Raw genomic sequence first — 20,451 nt, forward strand, 5'->3', positions numbered from 1 at the left:
TAGAGGCTAAGTGATTTCCCCAGAGTTATACAGCTCGTAGTGGTGGAAGTGGGATTCAGCCTGGGCAGATAGGCCCTAGAACCCATGCTCTTAATGGCTGAGCCCAAAAAAATGGTGATATTTACAGCATTGTCAGTGCAAAGGTACATGGGAAATTATGTTTAATAGTGTGTTTAACCTGCATTTTATGGTAGCTGAGGCAGTACACTAGAACTCTATACAGTCAATTTCCTTTTATAGCTGAATATTTGTCCAATTTTTCCATTCCTTGTCTTCTTTTTTTTTTTGAAATGGGGTCTTGCTCTGTCATCCAGGCTGGAGTACAGTGGTACGATCTCAGTTCACTGCAGCCTCTATCTCTCAAACTTAAGCAGTCCTCCCCGTCAGCCTCCCAAGTAGCCGGGACTATAGGCACATGCCTGCATGCCTCGCTGTTTTTTTTTTTTTTTTTTTTTTTTTTTTTTTTTTTTTTTTGTAGTAGAGACGATGCCTCAGTGTGTTGCCCAGACTGGTCTTGAACTCCTGAGCCTTGGCCCCGCAAAGTGCTGGGATTACAGGCGTCAGCCCATCACACCTGGCCTCCATTCCTTTTCTATAACTTAAAACTCCATTTTTAAAAAACTCCTCAGCCTAAAGACTTTAAATCAACATTTCAAATCAACTTTGTCATAAAACTACAATCCAGTTTTAAATCCCTACAAACATTGGGCATTATTAATTACCTTTTATGTTACAATTTATTATTACCTTTTATATGTGTATTTTGAAATTTTCTTCTCTTTTCAAGCAATTTACTATTACTGGTGAATGTTTCTTTGGGAGAGTTCATATGTACATGCAAACATATGATTAAGAAAACAGTCCAAAAATTCAAGGCTTTGAGATGTTTAGCAAATGATACATTTTACTGTAGAACAAGTATGTGTACAGGTTAAGTTTTTAAAAAGCTATTTATGTCTTTAAGTCCTCACTGTTGCAACTGTCCTTATTATTCCTAATTTTGCACTTGATTGCTATCAATTCCAACCACTGAGCTGATGAATTCAATTTACTCTTTCCACTCTTCTCCCTCTACTGGAATACTGATATTCATGACAAGCTATAAGGTATTTCACTAGAGGGAGCATAGTTAAGGAAAGGCATGCCTCTTGTGCAGAATACAGCCCTGGCTCTTTCTGGAGAAGAAAGAAGGAAAGGGAAAGATGTAGTCAGAGGAGTGAGAGAGGATTTGAACAAAGGCTCAGCCAATTTTAGGAGGATATAAAGAAACCAAAGCCAACACATTCCTAATTCAGTGGATCTGAGTTTCTTGCTGCTCAAATGACTTCAGTCCTTTGGGGTTGATAATGGAGAATCTCTGTTACCAACCCTGTAATTTACACAGATAAGTATACTGTACTTACTGCTTTTCAAGTTTATTAAAATGTTGTATTGGGACTGGTGGTTTTTTCCAAGTAAAAATGGTTGTGTGGGATCTTGTATCTTAGAAATGTTTTGGGTAGTTTTTGCCTTTTTACATTAAACTGGATTTAATGTTGGAAAGGTCAACTTTTTGTTTTGTTTTTGTACATTGTGACACCTTTGGCCTTTGAACAAAACATTTTATGAGTGCAAAGAATCCTTTCTGTAAAGAGAGACTTGTTACCCTTGGCATCTACTGAGAACATCCCTAAATTTGGGTGATGAGATAAGACCACATTTTAAATACGTCCTTGGAAGGGATGAAATGCACAGAATTTGCAGTACTTCACCTCTGACAGCCCAGTTCTTAAGCCATATACAATCTAGTTGGCGGTGACAGTTTTTTTCCACAAGAGTGTTTTCATGAATTGTTTCCCCTACTTTCTACTTTTCTCACATACTCAGTGAAATTACTATCTTATCTTCACCCTGGTGCCCAGTAGAGTGCCTGGTCTGTAGCAGGCAATCAGGAATTGTTGGATACATTGAATACTCATTACTCAAGCCATATACAATGAATATTACTTCAGTTTGCAGACAGTGAAGTTCCTCAGAGTTACAAGGCATCATCAGAAATGTACTGGCAGAATCTCTGATTGATATTATACAGGCATAATACTATATTAAAATAGCATTAAGTGAATATAAATTGTATTGCCCTGGTGTGGTGGCTCATGCCTGTAATCTCAACACTTTTGGAGGCCAAGGCAGGAGGACTGCTTGAGCTCAGGAGTTTGAGACCAGCCTGGGCAACACTGTGAGACCTTGTCATCTCCACAGACACAAACACACAAAAAATTTATATATATTTATGTTCTTTTTATAATTTGGTGGTATGGAAAGGGAAGATTATCTAGGTAAGAGGTCATCAAGTTCTTTACTGTGGGCCTGTAGATAATACAGCTAAGTATTGGGTTTCTGTTGTACTCTTGTTTATAAACAGTGTGCTTTGCATAAGGAACGCTTTTAAAAGTTGCCAAAATTCAAATATCAGATGCACTGTCTCAGCTTGCTGTTTTGACTTTTTTTGGTGACTCATTCCAACTTTAAGGAAACCTCTAACAACCGTGGATATCAGAACATTTCTAGGAATTAGGACTTTTTTATGCGTGAAGAAAGAGTGGATAAAATGCATTGTCTGCAGCAAAAGAGAATTGGTTGGAGAAATACCAGGAAATGCCTGTCAATCTCTTGTCTGCACATCCTCTTCAGTTTGATAGTAAGTTTCCTAAAGGATTTAGCTGAATTGCTCAGTTTGATATAAGACATTTATTTATAGTGCTTATTGATGAGATTCCTCAATGATTGATAGCTGCTATTAGTTTTGAGTATTGAGGAACTCAATAATTGGTAGCTGCTATTCGTAATAATTTCCCTTAGTAACGATCATAATGCCAAGAGCATACTTAATATTTTTCATTTTAAGCCTGGTTGTGTTTTATTAAACCAATCAAAAACTTTGAAGAAAGAAAGAGGTATCAAGCAGGAATTGGGAACGAAGTTGAAGTACTCTTAAGTTGCTGTATTGATCCCCATTGGCTAGAAGTCATATTAGTGAATCTTGAAGTCGTTTCACATCCAAAAGAGGAAAATCAAGCAATGTCTTGAGGAAGTAGGACCATACTTCATGTTTGCCATTCTCCTTATTTTTGTTCTCACTTTGTACTTTCAGGGATCTGAAGAGCTGTACTTAACAAGCAAGCGCCCTTTTTTATCTATGTGGCTTGGTGGCTGCAAGCTTTTCTTTTCAATGGTAGCTTCAAATGCCGTTAAAATCCAAATTTTCGTTTTTCTTAAGTGTAGAATTTCAAAATTCCAAGTAATAAATTATGTACTTTAGGAAAACAGAGATTGGATGTTTTCATGTGATTATTCAGATTTGCAGTGATTTGGCGTGGATGAAAAATTGAAAATCTGCACAGGGGTCATCTAAGCTATGTTAAAAGTTAGTAGGGAACTATATTCCTGTCAAGGGAATTATATGTTTTACTCCTGTGCATTTTTCTCATTGATAGTCTTATGGAGGAAGTTAAAGCTTTAGAAATGATTTTTAAAATTAAATCTTTCCAATCATTTCTACTATTTTGGTTATTTTGATAAGGACAGGAAGTAACCATGGTTGTACTTTTTGGACTTGTTTGCATACAATGCACGAAAAAATTTTACAGACTTATTTCTAAATCTTTCTAAAATAAAAGTGTGTGTATGTATATGTGTATGTGTGTGTGTCTATGTGTGTGTGTGTGTGCTTTTAAATTTTGAACCCCAAACCCTCTTTACCAGTCCCACCTTATGTTTGGGTTGCAGTAACATTTCTTTATTAATTTTTATGCTTATGTAAACTTTTCTGTGTTTCTGCAAGTTGGACCAACAAAGAAGTTGGCCACCTCTGTCACACCAGATGTTTGAGGTTAAAAAAAAAAAAAAAAAAAAAGGATAATTACACTTCCTCCCCATCTAGTCAGAGAAAGCACTTGGGAGCAAGCATCTCTGACACACATTACAGGAGTTGATATTACTGCAGTGTGAAACATGCTGATCAGAATCATTGTTTTTGTCTCGGCTTCAAATGTTCACATCAATTTGAGAAAATAGTAATACCAACACTTACTGAAAGTGTTTGGTGTGGTCTGCTACTGTTTCAAGTATTTTGAATGCTTTAGGTCATTAAGTAGCCTTTTATTTTGCCATCTGTAGCCTGTCGCTAAGCAAATATTGTGTGTGTTGGGGAGGGATGCTAAGTTTTGTAGGCCAATGCTTAATTTAGTGAACAAAATTTGACCGAAAACAGTATTTTCTAAACATGTTTTGTAGGAATTCCTTATATTCTCCTACTCCCTGGGGTCTCGTCCTGTCCAAGAAAAGACAACCATAAAGAGAGAAGGACTAACAACTCAAGTTAAAAATGAATCAGATTTTTATTTTTGGGGTGAATGAATCACTTCCAGGAGCAGTGGAAACCCAGAAACTTGGGGTGGTGCTTCTAAAATATGTACACGGGTTAAAGCTCCTCTCGGTTTGTTTCACTCTCCTCCATTCCCTCGCATACTGATCTCATGGTCTCTCTTTGCTGGACGAATTCAAGTTCCCCGGGCGCACAATGTGACTTCCAATTGCGGGTCGGGGGCACACATGTGGGCGGCGTGGCGTGCACACGGTACTTCGTCCTGACACCTGGGCAGACACCTGGGCGGCACTTCCCCGCCAGCCCAAGGTCCCCTGCATGCCCGGCGTCCGCTCTGCGGCGGCTTACCATTCATGCTTTTGACAACTGCGCGGCAGCCTGCAAGCTGAGGGCAAAGTGCCCCCTGCACCAGCCTCTCCTGCGCTGCCCTGGGGCCGGCTGGCCGGCTCCTCCATAGGTGGCTGCATTTCCGACTTCGCCCTGGCTCCAGTCCGGGGGCTTGACGTGCAAACTTCGCCGGAGCGAGCTGAGAGGGAGGGACCGGCAAGTGGGAGGAGGCGGCGGGAGGCGCCTCCGCTTAAGGGAGCCGGCCGGGCGCCGCCGCTCGGACGGACGCGCGGACGGAAGGAAGGAGCGGGGCAGCCGGGCCGGGCCCGGGGATGCGAGCGGCCGAAGGGTGGGCAACTGGAGGTCCTGGGGTGCGGCTCGGGCTTCCCCGCGCGGGCTGTCGTGGTGGGGCTCGGCGCTGGAGCGGGGCCGCTCCGGCGCTGGCCTCCGCGGCAGGTCCCTGGGCAGAGGCAAGCAGGGGACCCAGCGCCGCGGTGGCGGGCCGCCTGCTGCCCGTCCCCTCCCTCGGGCGGCCGCGAGAGTCGAAAGCGAAAGCTAGCCCGCGCCGTGGACTTTGCGCCCGGGGCGGGGGGTGGCCTCCAGGAGGCGGGCTTGGGGGGCTGGGCGGCCAGGGGGGCGCTGTCAGCGTGCCCCACCCGGTCCACGGGCCGCGCACGCCGCCGGAACTCCCCGGCGCCTCCTTAAAAAGCGGCCCCCGCGCGACTCGTTCCCCCTTTTTTTTTTTGTTACATTGTAGGAGCGGAAAGAATGTCGGAGCGGGCCGCAGATGACGTCAGGGGGGAGCCGCGCCGCGCGGCGGCGGCGGGCGGAGCAGCGGCCGCGGCCGCCCGGCAGCAGCAGCAGCAGCCTCCGCAGCCCCAGCGGCAGCAGCAGCCGCCACCGCCGCCGCCACGGCGCCCACGGCCGGAGGACTGCGGGCCCGGCGCCGCCTCCACCTCGGCGGCCGCAATGGCGACGGTCGGGGAGCGCAGGCCTCTACCCAGTCCTGAAGTGATGCTGGGACAGTCGTGGAATCTGTGGGTTGAGGCTTCCAAACTTCCTGGAAAGGACGGTGAGTGTCCACGCCCTCCTACCCCCCTTCACCCCCTCGCGACCCCCTCGTGTCTCCTCCCCTCCCCCCGCCCCCGTCCTGTGACCCGCCCCCTCGAGGGGCAGAGATGCTATCGTTTGCTGGGTTGCGGAACGCGGAGGTGCCCACACCTACCCCGTGCGTGCGTGAGCGTGCGTCACACTCCCGGCCACTGACCTGCCTCTCCCCTCCTCCTGTGTGTGTGTATCTCCTAGGGACAGAATTGGACGAAAGTTTCAAGGAGTTTGGGAAAAACCGAGAAGTCATGGGGCTCTGTCGGGAAGGTGAGTCCAGCCCCCCTGATGGAGTTTGTACGAACCCCTGGGAAGTTTCCTTGACACTTCACTGGGGCCGGGAACTTCAGCCCACCATACCGACTCCCCGACTCCCCCACTCCCCGGTGCCTACGAAGATGCTGCCTGAGGAGAGGTGGGAGGGAGGGGGCAGAGCGCTTGGAAAGTTTGGTTTGGGTGCCTCCTGTAATAAGGAGCATCCGGAATCCTTCTGTGGCCAGGCAGGAGCAGCATTATTGGTGATGAGTGCTGGGAACCGGCGGGAAGTTTAACCTGGATCTCTGCATTTCTGATCTCCTTATGGAGAAACACGAGTATAGGAAGGAATTCTCAGCTTTGAAACCTTTCCACGAATGCTTTGGGGACATTTTTTGTTGGCAGTCGAAACGAATTTTGAACTTAAAGATGCTGCTTTATCTATGCAGTCTTATTTCTGTAGGATTTAAGGCACAAGTTGAGGATGCTACAAAGAGATCATCATAACCCGGAGTGCAATTCGGTCACATTTTTTTGCGAGCTGCCAAGATCGGGGGGGAAAGCAAGCCAGAATTTTATTTGGTAAAACAAGCCTTTACTGCCCGTAGCTAGTGAAATCAGGGTCTAATTATTTGTTAGTTTTAAACTGTTTGTTAAAAAGATACACTAGGGAAATAGCTGTAGCTAAAGGTATGTCTCCAAATGAAAGTCAGGCCAGGTATCTGGAAACTGTCAGACTTTTTCTTGAGATTTTCTTTTTCTGTCAATAGTCAGCTTTTGCTGTCTAATACCTGCATTAGGCCTGGGCACGCCGTGGTCAGAAAGGACTTCTGAAGTTCAGTGAACTTTGGGTTCAGTTTCAAGTCATTCTTTCAGTGACTTAGGACAAGGCTTTGAGTGAGATTTGGACCCGGAATACTGAGTTTATAGTCCCCGAATGCAGTTTTATTTCTCACTTGTAGCCGTTTATTTTGGCAGAATTTTTGTCTGTGGCCCAAGAATAGGTAGAACTTTGGCAACTGGAGCATTTTTAAGTCCAAAGTTTGCCCATTGTTACTGTCTTCACATTTCCTTCTTGTTTTTCACACCTGCTTTTTCTTCACTTAACTCTGTTTCAGTTTTTTTGAATTGGCCACTTCTTGGTCTCTTGGCACTGGGAGGAAGAGTAAGACCAGTGAAAGCCCGATGAGAGCTTCCAATTGGAACAGATTATAGAACAAATTAGTTGATTTTTAAAATGAGAATTGCTGTTTGAGGGTAAAGGAAAGCAAGGGAAAGCACAGGACTTGTTGATGATGTTGCAATAGGAAAAATCAGTTGCTAGTCCGGTTTTAGTGCTGAATTGGCAGCCTGCCTGGGCTTAAAAAGTTAAAATCACTAGGTGGCAACTCATAGGAAGTAGTTGGAGTAGGGCTTTAGAGGACCTGACCCACTCTTGTCCTTAGTTTTCATTCTCTGGGTGTGGATACATATCCCATAAAAGCTTTCTAAATCTGTGGGAAAACAAGATTCTAATTATCAATAATTCTGCTGTAAAGGATGAGTTAAGTGTATTAATGTTACACTGGGTGCCTTGAGCTGGACAGGGATCCAACCAAATTAAGGGGACTGTATCTAATTTTTGCTATATGTGTTATTTTCTGTTGGGATACATTTATCAGCATGTTTTCCATGAAGATTTAAGACCTTAAACTACCTGCTTTGAGGCACAAAAGGGACATGAATCTTGTTAGTGTTTTTATTTTGTTTTGTTTTGTTTTGTTTTTTTGAGAAGGAGTCTCGCTCTGTCGCCAGGCTGGAGTGTAGTGGTGTGATCTTGGCTCCGTGCAACCTCCACCTCCTGGATTCAAGCGATTCTCCTGCTTCGGCCTCCCTAGTAGCTGGGACTACAGGCAGCAGGCCACCACGCCCAGCTAATTTTTTGTGTTTTAGTAGAGACGGGGTTTCACCGTGTTGACCAGGATGGTCTTGATCTCCTGATCTCGTGATCCGCCTGCCTCGGCCTCCCAAAGTGCTGGGATTACAGGCGTGAGTCACCGCGCCCGGCACTTATTAGTGTTTTTTTAAGGGTTCCCCTCCTCCCCCTTTTAAAGCTGCTGTAACCATTTAGAGGATACTGTAGCTACCAGGCCACTTGGAACTTATGCCTGAGTCGAGACTGAAGTTTTAAATTCAGTCAGTTCTTCATTTGTTTGTGACTTTGTGGATTTTCTGGGGATATTTTAAACTCCAAGTTTGAGGATGTCCGGCACTCACTCAGTGGACCTTTATGTTCTCGTAACAGACCGTTATAGGCTGCTTCAGAAATGAAAATACATTTAATATTATCAAAACTTACTAGACCATTATTCATTGTCTGGATAAAATCTGCTACTAAGAAAAGATGTTTTGAAGTTAAATCCATACTGATTCCTCTGTCTGGTCTCGAGCTCCTGACCTCAGGTGATCCTCCCGCCTCGGCCTCCCCAAAGAGCTGGGATTACAGGCATGAGCCACCACCCTCACCAGAAACTCCTCATCTTGAAAGATCTCTAGGAATATGCACTTGACTTGAATTCTCCAATTTGCAATTTTGGACCTAGGGGTTATAAAGCCTGGGTGTGAGAGAAAGCTGCTTAACCTTGCATTAGTTGTTTCATCTTTCCGAATATACTTTCCCTCTTTGGAAGATAATAATACCAACTTCCCAAGGTTATTGTAGGAGTTGAAATTAAATTAGATAACATGTGAATGACTCAGTACACACTAATTCCTTTTAACTCTTCCGACTGCTGATAACCTTAGGCCTGACTTCTTAGTTCTATATTTCTAGGTATGGGGTTTTTTAATCTTTGACCTTTGAAAAGGCTTCAGGGGATTGTAGTTCCGCTGAAATTGTATGCAAAATAATGTGTCAGTTTTCTAGGGTAGGTGTTCACAGCTTCTCTTGGATTCTCAAAAGGATCATTTACATGTCCCCACCTCTAAAATTCAAAACTGCTAAGCCAGGCACTCTGCCTGTTTTTTCTTTTCACTTCTTCTTGTAACTTACTTTGACCAACTCCTATCAGGCAAGACTACCCAAGGGTTAATGCTGTGGCAGAAGTTTGGAACTCTTGATTTAGATAGAGGGAAATTATTTGTGGTTTTGGTAGGAAACCTACCCAAGGCAAGACTACCCAAGGGTTAATATTGTGGCAGAAAGTTGGAAGTCTTGATTTAGATGGAGGGAAATTATTTATGGTTTAGGTAGTATATCATCCCTCTTCTGCCATTTAGCACAAGTAGGCAAATATTAAGACAAAATTTGGTTATCGTTCAGAGGTCAACCTAGTTTCGTTTGCATTCTTGTATTTGTATTGCCTTATTCTTGTTCTATAATTTGTAGTATTAGTTGTTAGCATGATTAATTTTGGTGGGAAGAAATTGGTAATACATTTTGACTTTTTGTTGTTGTTGTTGAGACGGAGTCTCGCTGTGTCACCGGGGTTGGAGTGCAATGTCATGGGCACGATCTCGGCTCACTGCAACTTCCACCTCCAGGATTCAAGCGATTCTCCTACCTCAGCCTCCCAAGTAGCTGGGATTACAGGCGGCACCTGCCACCATGCCTGGCTAATTTTTGTCTTTTTAGTAGAGACGGGGTTTCACCATGTTGGCCAGGCTGGTCTTGAACTCCTGACCTGAGGTGATCCACCCACCTCAGCCTCCCAAGGTGTTGGGATGACAGGTATGAGCCACTGCGCCTGGTTGACGTTTTTGAAATGATTAAACTCAAAAGACAAATTACTGTTTTTTTCCCCAAGGTGATTTGTGAAATTCTGGACTTCCACAAATTTTGGATTTGTGAAACTTAACAAAATTGTGTTTAGATTGAATTAATTGGTACTAATAGCTGATTAGGATTTCTATATTAGTGCCTGAAAATTTAGAGACCCTTAAAAAATAAAAACTTTAAATGCCTTAGTTTCACAGCAGATTTTAAAACCTGTATGGTGTCATTGTAGGAGTCAGTAATGGAATTGGAAAAAGATGACATCTTTGGGAAGCCGTCCATAACTTCTCTAAGGCTAATTGTTGTATGGTATCGAAGTACTCTACTTTTTCTTTCTGCACTGCATTGTGTGATGGCTCATTGTTTAGAGAGTAAGTTCCCTGAGGGCAGGGGTGTTGTTGATGAAGGCATATTCAGCTCTTGCACACCATTGTGCTTGTAAATATTTGCCCCAAAAGTGAATGAGTAGAGTTACTAGGAAGATTGAATTGAGTCACTCTAGTGTGTGGTTCAAATGACCAATTTTTCATTGTATTGTGACTGCAAAAAAGATAGTATTCTGTGTGCTTGTGTGTTTAGGGGGTGTTGCTGTATGGCTCCGGGGGAGGCCAGAAGCTTTCAGCACTTTTTGTTTCTCTGTCCTTAATATAATGCTCCATTTACACTTTCCAGGAAGGGTGCAGACAGGACATCACCTCTCTTATCTCTGATATTTAGGCAAAGAAGTAGAATGGCAACCCAGTGTGATGTCTATACTTGATGATGGGTGATTTCCTTCTCAATAATTAACCTGACGGTGATTGAGCCTGGGGCAAGATGGAAAACTGTGTGGTTAGCACCTATAGACAACTAGAGTTCAAAAAAAAAAAACCCAAAACAAGCTTGCTAGGGAGTTGGATAGCCTCAATAAACACAGACTGAGTCAACACAGTACCACCTTTTTTCTTTCCTAGGGGAAAAAAATGGTTCATGGTTAATTAATGGAAAACAAATAGGTGTTTGTGAAGTATTTTACTGTTAAAGGCACATTGTAGGTATAATTTCCTCTCCCTGAAATAGAGAGCATTTCTATTTTTCTCTAGGGTTTCTTTTGTCTGCTTTTCTCCTCAACTGTTTCTTATGGACAATTTGAAACATACAAAGTAGAGAAAATATTTTAATGATCCTTCTTGTATCCATCACACAGTTTCAACAAATGAGTCATGACCCAATCTTGCTTCACCTCTGCCTTACTCCCCAAAGTGAATTATTTTGAAGCATATCATTTCTTCTGGTTTTGTTTTTCTGCTCACATGGACTTCAACTTACTTCCTGCAAAATGGAGGCTTTTTGTGTTCTGCACCTTTTTTTGAGGCAAGTCAGGCTACCATTTCTGATCCTCTCTGTGGGTGTGTAAAGGTTCTGCAGATGGCAGTACTTGCAGTATGGTTATCACTTACGTGGAGATATAAACCAAGCCTCAGACAGGAATCGGTAAAATCCAAGTGCCCTGCCTCAGCATCATCTGGTGCTTGCATGTAAGGTGCAGTCAGATGATTTGGTTGCAGGTCACCCACACTTAAGAAACACCTCCATAGATGAGAGTCAGCGTTGCTGTGACAGTGGGCAGCGTCCTTGCTGACAGCTCCTGCACATGACTCCTTACCTGTAAGCTCTTCATTAACCCATAGTTGCAGGAGCCCCCAGAGACCCATAAAGACCCTCCTGTAGCAGGGACTTTTCCCCAATTGCGGCGCGTGGGCCAAATCTTGCCTGCCTGGTTTTTGCATTGCGTTGGTTGAAGTAAAAACTCAAAAGATTTCATGACATGTGAAAATTATATGAGACTTCACTGTCAGTGTCCATAACTAAATTTATTGAAACGTAGCCACGGGCGTTCATTTACTTGTCTGTGGCTGCTTGCTGCATACAGTGAACAGCAGAGTTGACTACACACAGCAAAGACCATATGACCCACCAAGCCCAAAACATTTACTGTTTGGTTCTTTACAGGAAAAGTTTGCTGACCACTATTCTGAGTTCCTTGGTTGATAAAAGGAAACCCAATCTGCAGAATTGCAGAATGTGATCTTATTATTCTTGAACTGTCTATTTTGAAGGGGAGAATCTTCAAAATAATAAAATCCGTTAGTCTTAAACCAAGAGTTCATTCAATAGTAAAGAAACATGTTGAGTTAGAAGGAAATAATGGAGAGAAGAAATGGTTTCACATAAGAAAGTTGCTGTCTTTGTCTACTTTTATCATTCACTGTCACTTTTTTATGGCATACACCTGATTGGGAGCAGTTCACATACAGAGCACGAATAGAGCTGTTATTGCCTCAGCTTTCAAGAGCCATGGACCATGAGAATGTTGCCTGAGTTCTATTAAGCCCCTCATGGTACGTAAATATTCAGGAGAAAGAGTCCAGAACTTTCATGGAATTTCCATTCAAATTCTCCAGAATTGCTGCCCCTGAGCTGGTTTAGAGAAGCTGAAGCCTTGTTATAGGTCTTAGGAATTATAGTAAAAATTCACTGGGAAACAAATCTGCATTTTGATTAAGAAGGCAGACAGTGTTCTTTAGGCCCGTATCTTTACAGTTTTGTGCTTACTGGAAAGTAACACCTGGCACAATCCGTGCTGAATTTCTGAACCCTTAACGTTTCACGGTTCATGGAGACCATGCACATGTTTCCATGTGCACAGTAGGATGGGGTTCCCAAGCTGTATCCAATTTACAGTTGTGCTTGGTTCTTGTAAACTCTAATCTCAGGAGGGAAATATGAGGTATTTATGAATCACAATCCTATGATCTAGGTATCACCATTATCTCCATTTTACAGATGAGGAAACTACGGCTCAGAAAAGTGAGGTAGCTCGCTAAGATCACAAAGCATGTAAGAGGCCCTGTAACCCAGATCTGTCTAACTACTCCACAGCTCACATGCTTAACCAGTCTGCTGTTCCGAGCCCTTTCCAGAAGGTACATGGCTTTTCATGAGCTTGAGCAGGTCACCCTAACCTTTGTTTTTCTTATCCTTCTCTGGAAATACTGACCTTTACCAAAAACCATTTTTTAAGTGAAAATATCAGAGCCTTTTCCTTGCTGTGCCTTACAACAGTCAGTGTGTTGTATTTAGTTGTTCTTTTATAAATTTTTTTCTTTGAGGGGGAGGGGAAGTATCTGCAGTTTGCATTAGAAGTAATTGGCTTTTTTAAAAAAAGATTAAATGAAAGCTAAGGTTGCAGCAGATAGCAAACACAATCATCTGGGATTTGTGCCATTAAAAAAAAAATCCTTTAGAAAGGGAGAAGTGAAATTTCACTATTTAAATACCATTTCAGTGCAAGATTGCTTTTAATCACATTGATGTTCAAAGTTTTTGTGGCAGTATTTCTAATAAATGTGCCCCTCTGATTATTAAAGTATTTTTTTGATTGAAATTCTAAGGAGAAAAGAAGCCTGTTAGTAGACTTAGCAGTTGGAGTTACTGTACTTTTGAGAAAAAGGCAGAGGGTTACACTTATATTCATCTTGTACAGCAGGGATTATAATAAATGAGCAGAAGAAGGAGAACGATTTTTGCATTTCAGCCACTCATAACGTAAAACTAGATTAAGTGTTCTTGTTCTTCTTTGTATTAAAGACCCGCTAGCATGAAATGTTTTTTTCTCTTATATGTAAGCGTATGGCAAGGAAAAAGAAAGCACTAGTTCATTATCAGTTAGATTCACAATGTTAAAACAGAAACTATTTCCCTCCCAGGTTATACAGATGTTTTCCATAATCCTGAACTCCAGTCATGCAACAGAAAAAAAGGTAATGCTTTTAACCAGTGGTCCCCAGGCTTTATATTTCAAACAAGAAAGTTTCAGAAATAATTTGGGGACTCTAGACATATGGTTGCTGGCAATTTATATGTACTTACCTCAAAAAAGTATGAGAACATTGTTTTGAAATAAAGGACAGTCCTTTAATTATGAAAAAGTTTCACTTTAGGAAAGACATGTTACAGTGTCATTATTTTTTTCATTTCATTATGGTCTTCTCAGAGAAGAGTATCTATTTCGGTGTTTGAGTACCATAGCTTTAAATCATTTTTTCCAAGAGTGTGTTCCAGGGAACCCTGTTTCTGTGTGCTCTTAGTTGGTGTTATGCAGAAAAGGGGTTCCATATGGCAAGTTTGCAGAAGTCAGCTTTACACAGAGGCAATTCTGGGAACTCCAGTTCTAGAATTAAGCCTGGGCTCAAATCTAAGCTCTAGTAGGTAAGCAATTTGAAGGAAACTACATAGCTTTACTGAACCTCGCTTGACTCAGGTATGAAATGAGAATAATAGTAGTAACTAATAGGGGTTGGGAGAATTGAATGATATAATGCAGGTTATCAGTAATGAAAGCACAATGTCACAGGCATGCCTCTCTAATCAAGTCATCAGCCAGGACTGTCGAAGGAGCAGCAGAAAGTGAGATGCCAGTTTTTCTTTAGCAGGCAAGGTGTAGGTAGTGAGAGGAAACTCTGGCATGCTCAGGATGACAGAGTGTAGGAAATGAACCACAGTTTTTTTCTTTTTTTCTTTTTTCTTTTTTATTCTTTTGAGACAGAGTCTTGCTGTATCACCCGGGCTACAGTGCAGTGGCATGATCCACGGCTCACTGCAGCCTTGACTTCACTTCCTGGTCTCCAGCAATCCTCCCATCTCAGCCTCCTGAGTAGCTGGGGCCACAGGGGCACACTACCATGCCCGGCTAATTTTTGTATTTTGTTCGTAGAGACGAGGTTTCACCATGTTGCCCAGGCTGGTCCCAAACTCTGGAGCTCAAGAAATCCTTCCACCTCAACCGCCCAGAGTATTGGAATTATAGGCATGAGCCATCACACCCAAACCACAGTTTCATGCCTTCTTGGACTAGCAAAAATGGGAAGTGGGAGGTGACATTTCTTAGTTCCTCCTTTAGCCACCTCCTTGACTTGCAGAGAGGAGCACGATGTGGGTATTTACTTTTTCCTGCTTGTGCAGAGTTGTACTTGCTCATCTTGTGGAAACCTGTAGTTTGTGCTGCTTTATGCTGCTGCTTGTAATGTTTTTCAAACCCCCTTTTTTCTGGGCAAAAACGGTAAATTACAGGCAGCGGAATAAAGTCATCATGAAGGTGGGAAGTGGATCAGAAAGATAAATGAGGATACTACTTACATGATTTTTTTAATGTGTGGTGATAGTCGTGGGGGTTTTCTGCCTGTAGAGGGAATTTAGAAAATTGCCTTTTCAATTCTTGGAAATTTCCACTTTAACTTAGCAGTTCTTCATTTAAATTACCTTGTTCTTTTTGGAAACTATATAGAAAGACTAGTTTTAATGGAAAAAATTATCATTATAGAAGTTAATATATGCTCACTGCAAAGATTTTACTAATAATAGAAGTATGGAACACAGAAGCCATCATTCTGTGTAATCCCAGTCTGGGCCAATTTTGTATTTTCAGTTACAGGATTTGGACTTAGGGCAAATCACACTCGATCAAGGACACCCATGTAACTACTTTGGGCACTTACTGGTAAGCAAAACTGAAACTTGACAACATGGTCATTTCACTTTCTGACCAGGTTGGCAAGTTTCATGTTCTCTGGGACTCATCCTAGTGTAGATAGAGTCTGAGGATACAACTCCACAGAAGGTGAAAAAGCGCAGTCCTAACTCCCAAGTCAGGCACTTGGTCAGCAGATATTTAAGTGCCAGGTTTTCTCATGGGTGTTAGGGATAGAGTGACACAAATCAGATGGAGCCCCTGCCCTCTAGGGAAATGAGACAGTAAATACACAAATATTTCCAAGGACTATTGAATGCTGTGAAGTCGAAGTAGGCTAATGAGTTGGGGTTGGGGGATTCTAACTAACATGATCAAGGAAGACTTTTCTAAGCATTTAACATTTGAGCTGAGACCAGAATGCTGAGAAAGAATCAGCCACAGGCCGGGCATGGTGGCTCACACCTGTAATCCCAGCATTTTGGGAGGCTGAGTCGGGAGGATCACTTGAGCTCAGGAGTTCAAGACCAGCCTGGCAACATAGTGAGACCCCATCTCTACAAAAAAATTAGCTGGGTATGGTGACCGGTAGTCCCAGCTACTTAGGAGGCTGAAGTGGGAGGATCACTTGTGTCCAGCAGGTCGAGGCTTCAGTGAGCTGTGGTTGCACACACTGGACTCCAGCCTGGGCAACAGAGCAAGACCCTGTCTCAAAACGTAAAAAAGAAAGAAGCAGCCATCAGATCTTGTGGAAGGGGCACTCTGAGAAGGGAAGGGGGAAGAATGTAGGGAAATAATGCTGACAAGGTTAGATAGCAGAGGCCAAGGAAAGGAATTTGTATTTAAGTGTAATGAAACTTGGGAGGATGGTTGGTGGTTAGGGGTAGCTTCAGCAGGGGAGTTATCTAATTCGTGTTAAGGTCATTGGCAAATATGTGGAGAGACTGGCTGACCAGGTTAGAGGTGATAGTGACTTAGACTTTGCTAATGGCAGTGGTAATGCAGAGAGGTTATCGTGTTCAGGATATGCTTGGAGGTGGAGTTTACATGATTTGATGAAAAATTGGATGTGGGTGAGGGAGAAAGATAAGAATTGGGATTTGGGGCTTGAGCAACTGAATGGTACCACTTAATGAGCTGAGGAATGCTGGAGAGTGTGGGAGACTCAGGGTCAGCAGCTCTGATTTTGGCTACACTGTTTGATGTACTTAGTGGGCATTCATGTGCAGCTGTGGTGTCAGCAATTGAATACACAATCTGGAGCATGGTGGAGCAGCCTGGGGTGGAGACTGGGTCAGTCTATATCCTCAACATACAGAGGACATGGAAAGTCGTGGGACCTAGGTTTGTTTCCTAAGATAGGAGTGTCAATAAAGAATCCATTAGGGCCAAGGGCTGAGCCTTGGGTCCCTCCACAGTGAGGTGGTGAGTGGGTGGGGAGGACTCTCCAGTGAGGCAGTAGGGAAACCAGATAAGTATGGTGGTGGTGAATCTGGGAGGAGAGAAGAACATGCTTTAAGTGAGGAGTGATGGTCTGTGTTACATGCTGCTGTGAAGTAAAGTCAGGCCAGAGAATCGATCTCTGGCTTTGATAGTATGAAGTTCATTAATGACCTTAATCTGGAGAGTTGGGGAGGCAGATCCCTCATTGTATAGGGAAGTGATAGTCCGAGCTGAAGAAATGGAGAGGGCAAGTATGGACAGCTTTTTAAAGGGTTTTGCTTTGAAAGGCAATTGGAGAAATGAGGCAGTAGCAGGATGAAGACACGGGGTAAAGGAGCTAAGGGAATGATGAGGAGGTTTGTTTTATTTTATTTGGATAGTATTAGGGAATGTTTGTCTGCAACTGGGAATGATCCAAGAGTAAGGGATAATTGGTCATGTGAAAAAAATTGATAATCACAAGTATAGTACCTTGAGTTGGAAAAAGGAGATGCAACTCAGAGTCCACATGGACAGGCTGGTTTTGGATGGAATCAGAGACTTTATCCCATTCTCGTGAGAGGAAAAGCATGTGGATTCAGTTGCAGGTAGGGATGTAGAATTGTGGAATAATATGTTTAGTTCATTCTCATCATTTCTGTGAAGGAAGAGGGAAGTTGGGAGATCATCTGTTGAGAGTAAGAGGAAGAGTTTCGTCTTCCTTTTTAAGTATCCGGGCAAGGATACGGGGATACAGCCAAGTTAAAACAAACATTTATGCATCATCCCTCGTAGTAGGGATCCCCAGCTCCTCGGCTGTAGATCAGTACTGGCATATGGCTTGTTAGGAACCAGGCCACACAGCAGGTGGTAAGTGGGGATGGGGCGCTGAGCATTACTGCCTGAGCTCAACCTCCTGTCAGATCAGTGGCATTAGATTCTCATAGGAGCACAAACTCTGTTGTGAACTGTCCGTGCATGGGATCTAGGTTGCATGCTGCTTTTGAGAATTTAATGCCTGATGATCTGAGGTTCCCCTGGTCCCCACCTAACCCTGGTCAGTGGAAAAATTGTCTTCCATGAAAATGGTCTCTGGTGTCATGAAGATTGGGGACTGCTGCTTCAGAGGCTTCCCAGCATCCTTAGAAGAAAATCTAAACTCCCTAGCAAGGCCTGGATGGTGGGAGTGTGTGCCCAGAAAATCAGAAATGTCAGCAACTTGAGGTGGAATCCTGTCAGAGCACTGGGGTGAAGAAGTAGAGGTCAGGAGAGGAAGGCTTCCTGGAAGAGGTGAAGGGGGAGAATTGGAGAGTTAGCCAGTCCAGTGTGGAAGCAGCTTGTGAGGCTGGGGCATCACTGTGTGGGAGCCTGAAACCTGTTGCAGCCTTGGCAGGTAGGTAGTGGAGGGCAGGAGATGGGAGTAGATGTGTTTGAAAGATCACCATGGTAGCATTGTAGAAATGAATTGGTGGTAGCTAAAGTTAAGGGCCAGTTGGGCATGTAGCCACCTCCTTAATGTGAAATCCCCAAGTTTCTAGGTAATGGTAAATGGAGGAAGTGGAATTTTGAAATGTACTTATACAGTCAAATGAATCAAAATGAATTGTTTCTCCCCTGGTAAAACCTTTTAGTGGTTTCTATTTGCTTGCCTTTGTTCTTTCATACAACATATATTTATTGAGCATCTACTTTGTGCTAGGTATTATTCTCATTTTCAGAAAAACAGCAGCAAACAGAACTGCCCTCTAAAGGTTTATTTTAGTGGAGGAGACAAGCAACAAAAACAATGAGTTAAAAGTATATGGCAGGTGGTAATGAGTGTTTTGGAAAAAGATAAAGTATGGGAAACACTATTTAAAATGGGGTGAGAAGGGATATTCTCACCTACAAGTCATGAGAAGGAGTCACGACTTGTAGGATGTGAGAGCTTCAGTCACGTGCATATTGTGGATGAGCTTTCACACAGAAGGAACAGCAAATCTGAAGTCTCTGGTTGGAGAAGACCTGGTGTTTTGAAGAACAACAGCGGGTGGAGTGGCTGGAGAGGCCATCGTGGAGAGAGTGCAGTGGAAAAGGTCAGATGCTGAAGGATTATGAGTGAGTTGGGCAGGCAGATCACACAAGGCCTTGTAGCCCACTGAAAATCCAAATCCTTTAGTGTTGCCCACAGGCTCCACTTGGGCTTTTTCCCACTTCTCAGTCCTTGCATATGCTCTTCCCACTGACTGGGCTATTGCTTCTCCTGCTGCGCCACATCTCTTCGCTGATGGTTTCTTCTCAATTGGCTAGACTTAGGTTAAGTGTCACCTTTTTTTTAAAATTTGTCCTAATGCTCTGCCTCCCCTTGCCCCCCAGTGCCCAACAGGCTCTAGTGTGTGATGTTCCCCTGCCTGTGTCCGTGTGTTCTCATTGTTCAGCTCCTACTTATGAGTGAGAACATGCAATATTTGGTTTTCTTTTCCTGTGTGTGTTTGCTGAGAATGATGGCTTCCAGCTTCATCCACGTCCCTGCAAAGGACGTGAACTCGTTCTTTTTATGGCTGCATAGTATTCCATGGTGTATATGTGCCGCATTTTCTTTATGCAGTCTATCATTCATGGGCGTTTGGGTTGGTTCCGAGTCTTTGCTACTGTAAATAGTGTTGCAGTAAACATACATGTGCATGTGCCTTTATGGGAGGGTGATTTATAATCCTTTGGGTATATACCCAGTAATGGGATTGCTGGGACAAATGTATTTCTGGTAGGAGTCACCTTCTTGAGTCTTCCACATCACTCTATATTGCTTTATAGCCATTATCAAAAGATACCCATTGCTGTCTAGTGTCAACATAAACCAAGCCATCACTCTTGCTGAAAGGTGCTGTTACTGTTAGATTTGGGGTATGAATGCCAGGTAGAAGGAATTATCATGACAAGTGTTTACATAGATCTTGGTTAATTTGCACAATTGGCCTGGAGGGGGAAACAGTATAGACCACCCACTAATAATAATTCTTGTTGAAGGAGGGAGACAACATTCACTACAGTAACACTCCCCTGTTGGTTATAGAGTGTGATAGAGTGTGGTTCGTCTTTGGTTTGTCTTTGGTTCCAATGTCCTGGTACCCTTTTTTGGTTGAATAACAATATGGTGTGAAGAGAGAAATGGTTTTGGAATAGCTGCTTGGTATATACAAATAAATGACAGTGTGCTTGAATCCCTCTGTTACATTACCAGGGTTTTCTTTCCCAAGATAAACTCTGTGCTTTTTTTCAGCCTCTGAATAGGATATTTATTTTCTCCCTTCCCTTTATTCCTGTTTCTAGGCCTTTTTCTCTCCACTCTGATGAACTACTGTACTGGAGACAGACTCGGTGTCTGCTGTAGATTTTATATGCTACACTTTCTGTTCCTCTTATCTTAGCCCCATGTCTGGTGAGCTTTTTATTGTTAACTGACAGCTGCGATGGCTATTTCTTCAAAAGATCTTGTTGTTTGGTAGATGTTTTCTTAAAAGCTGGTGGCTGTTGCTGAAAATAATCTGTGTTATGTGAGTTTATAATCTATTCATGACTCATATTCTTCTCATTGTAGTGGTAGTTACACTAGGGTAACAAATACAACAATTAATTTTTTTATTCATTAGTGCTGGGTAGTCTTTGTAGAAATTTCACAAAGATCCTCTTTTTTTCTTCACCAGTAAGTCTGAAGTAAAAATAGCTACTTAAGGC

General features: G+C 43.0%; 2 protein-coding genes across 7 annotated transcripts in view; one reads left to right on the forward strand and one right to left on the reverse strand.

Annotated features, from left to right (window-relative positions):
- The window catches only part of THOC7 (THO complex subunit 7), a 738,093-nt gene that overhangs the window by 72,861 nt on the left and 644,781 nt on the right, over positions 1 to 20,451 (reverse strand). The window lies entirely within an intron of this gene.
- Positions 1 to 20,451, forward strand: part of ATXN7 (ataxin 7) — a 149,356-nt gene that overhangs the window by 42,878 nt on the left and 86,027 nt on the right. For all 6 annotated transcript variants that reach the window (XR_007723530.1, XM_050781218.1, XM_050781215.1 and 3 more), the window contains 2 exons: positions 5,451 to 5,765; positions 5,999 to 6,067. Coding sequence is in view for 5 of the 6 variants with exons in the window: in XM_050781218.1 (XP_050637175.1) it covers positions 5,462 to 5,765; positions 5,999 to 6,067 (373 nt within the window). In the remaining variant the exon portion in view is untranslated. The remainder of the gene's footprint in view (positions 1 to 5,450; positions 5,766 to 5,998; positions 6,068 to 20,451) is intronic.

Source organism: Macaca thibetana, chromosome 2 (genome assembly GCF_024542745.1).
Source record: "Macaca thibetana thibetana isolate TM-01 chromosome 2, ASM2454274v1, whole genome shotgun sequence".
NCBI classification, from domain to species: Eukaryota; Metazoa; Chordata; class Mammalia; order Primates; family Cercopithecidae; genus Macaca; species Macaca thibetana.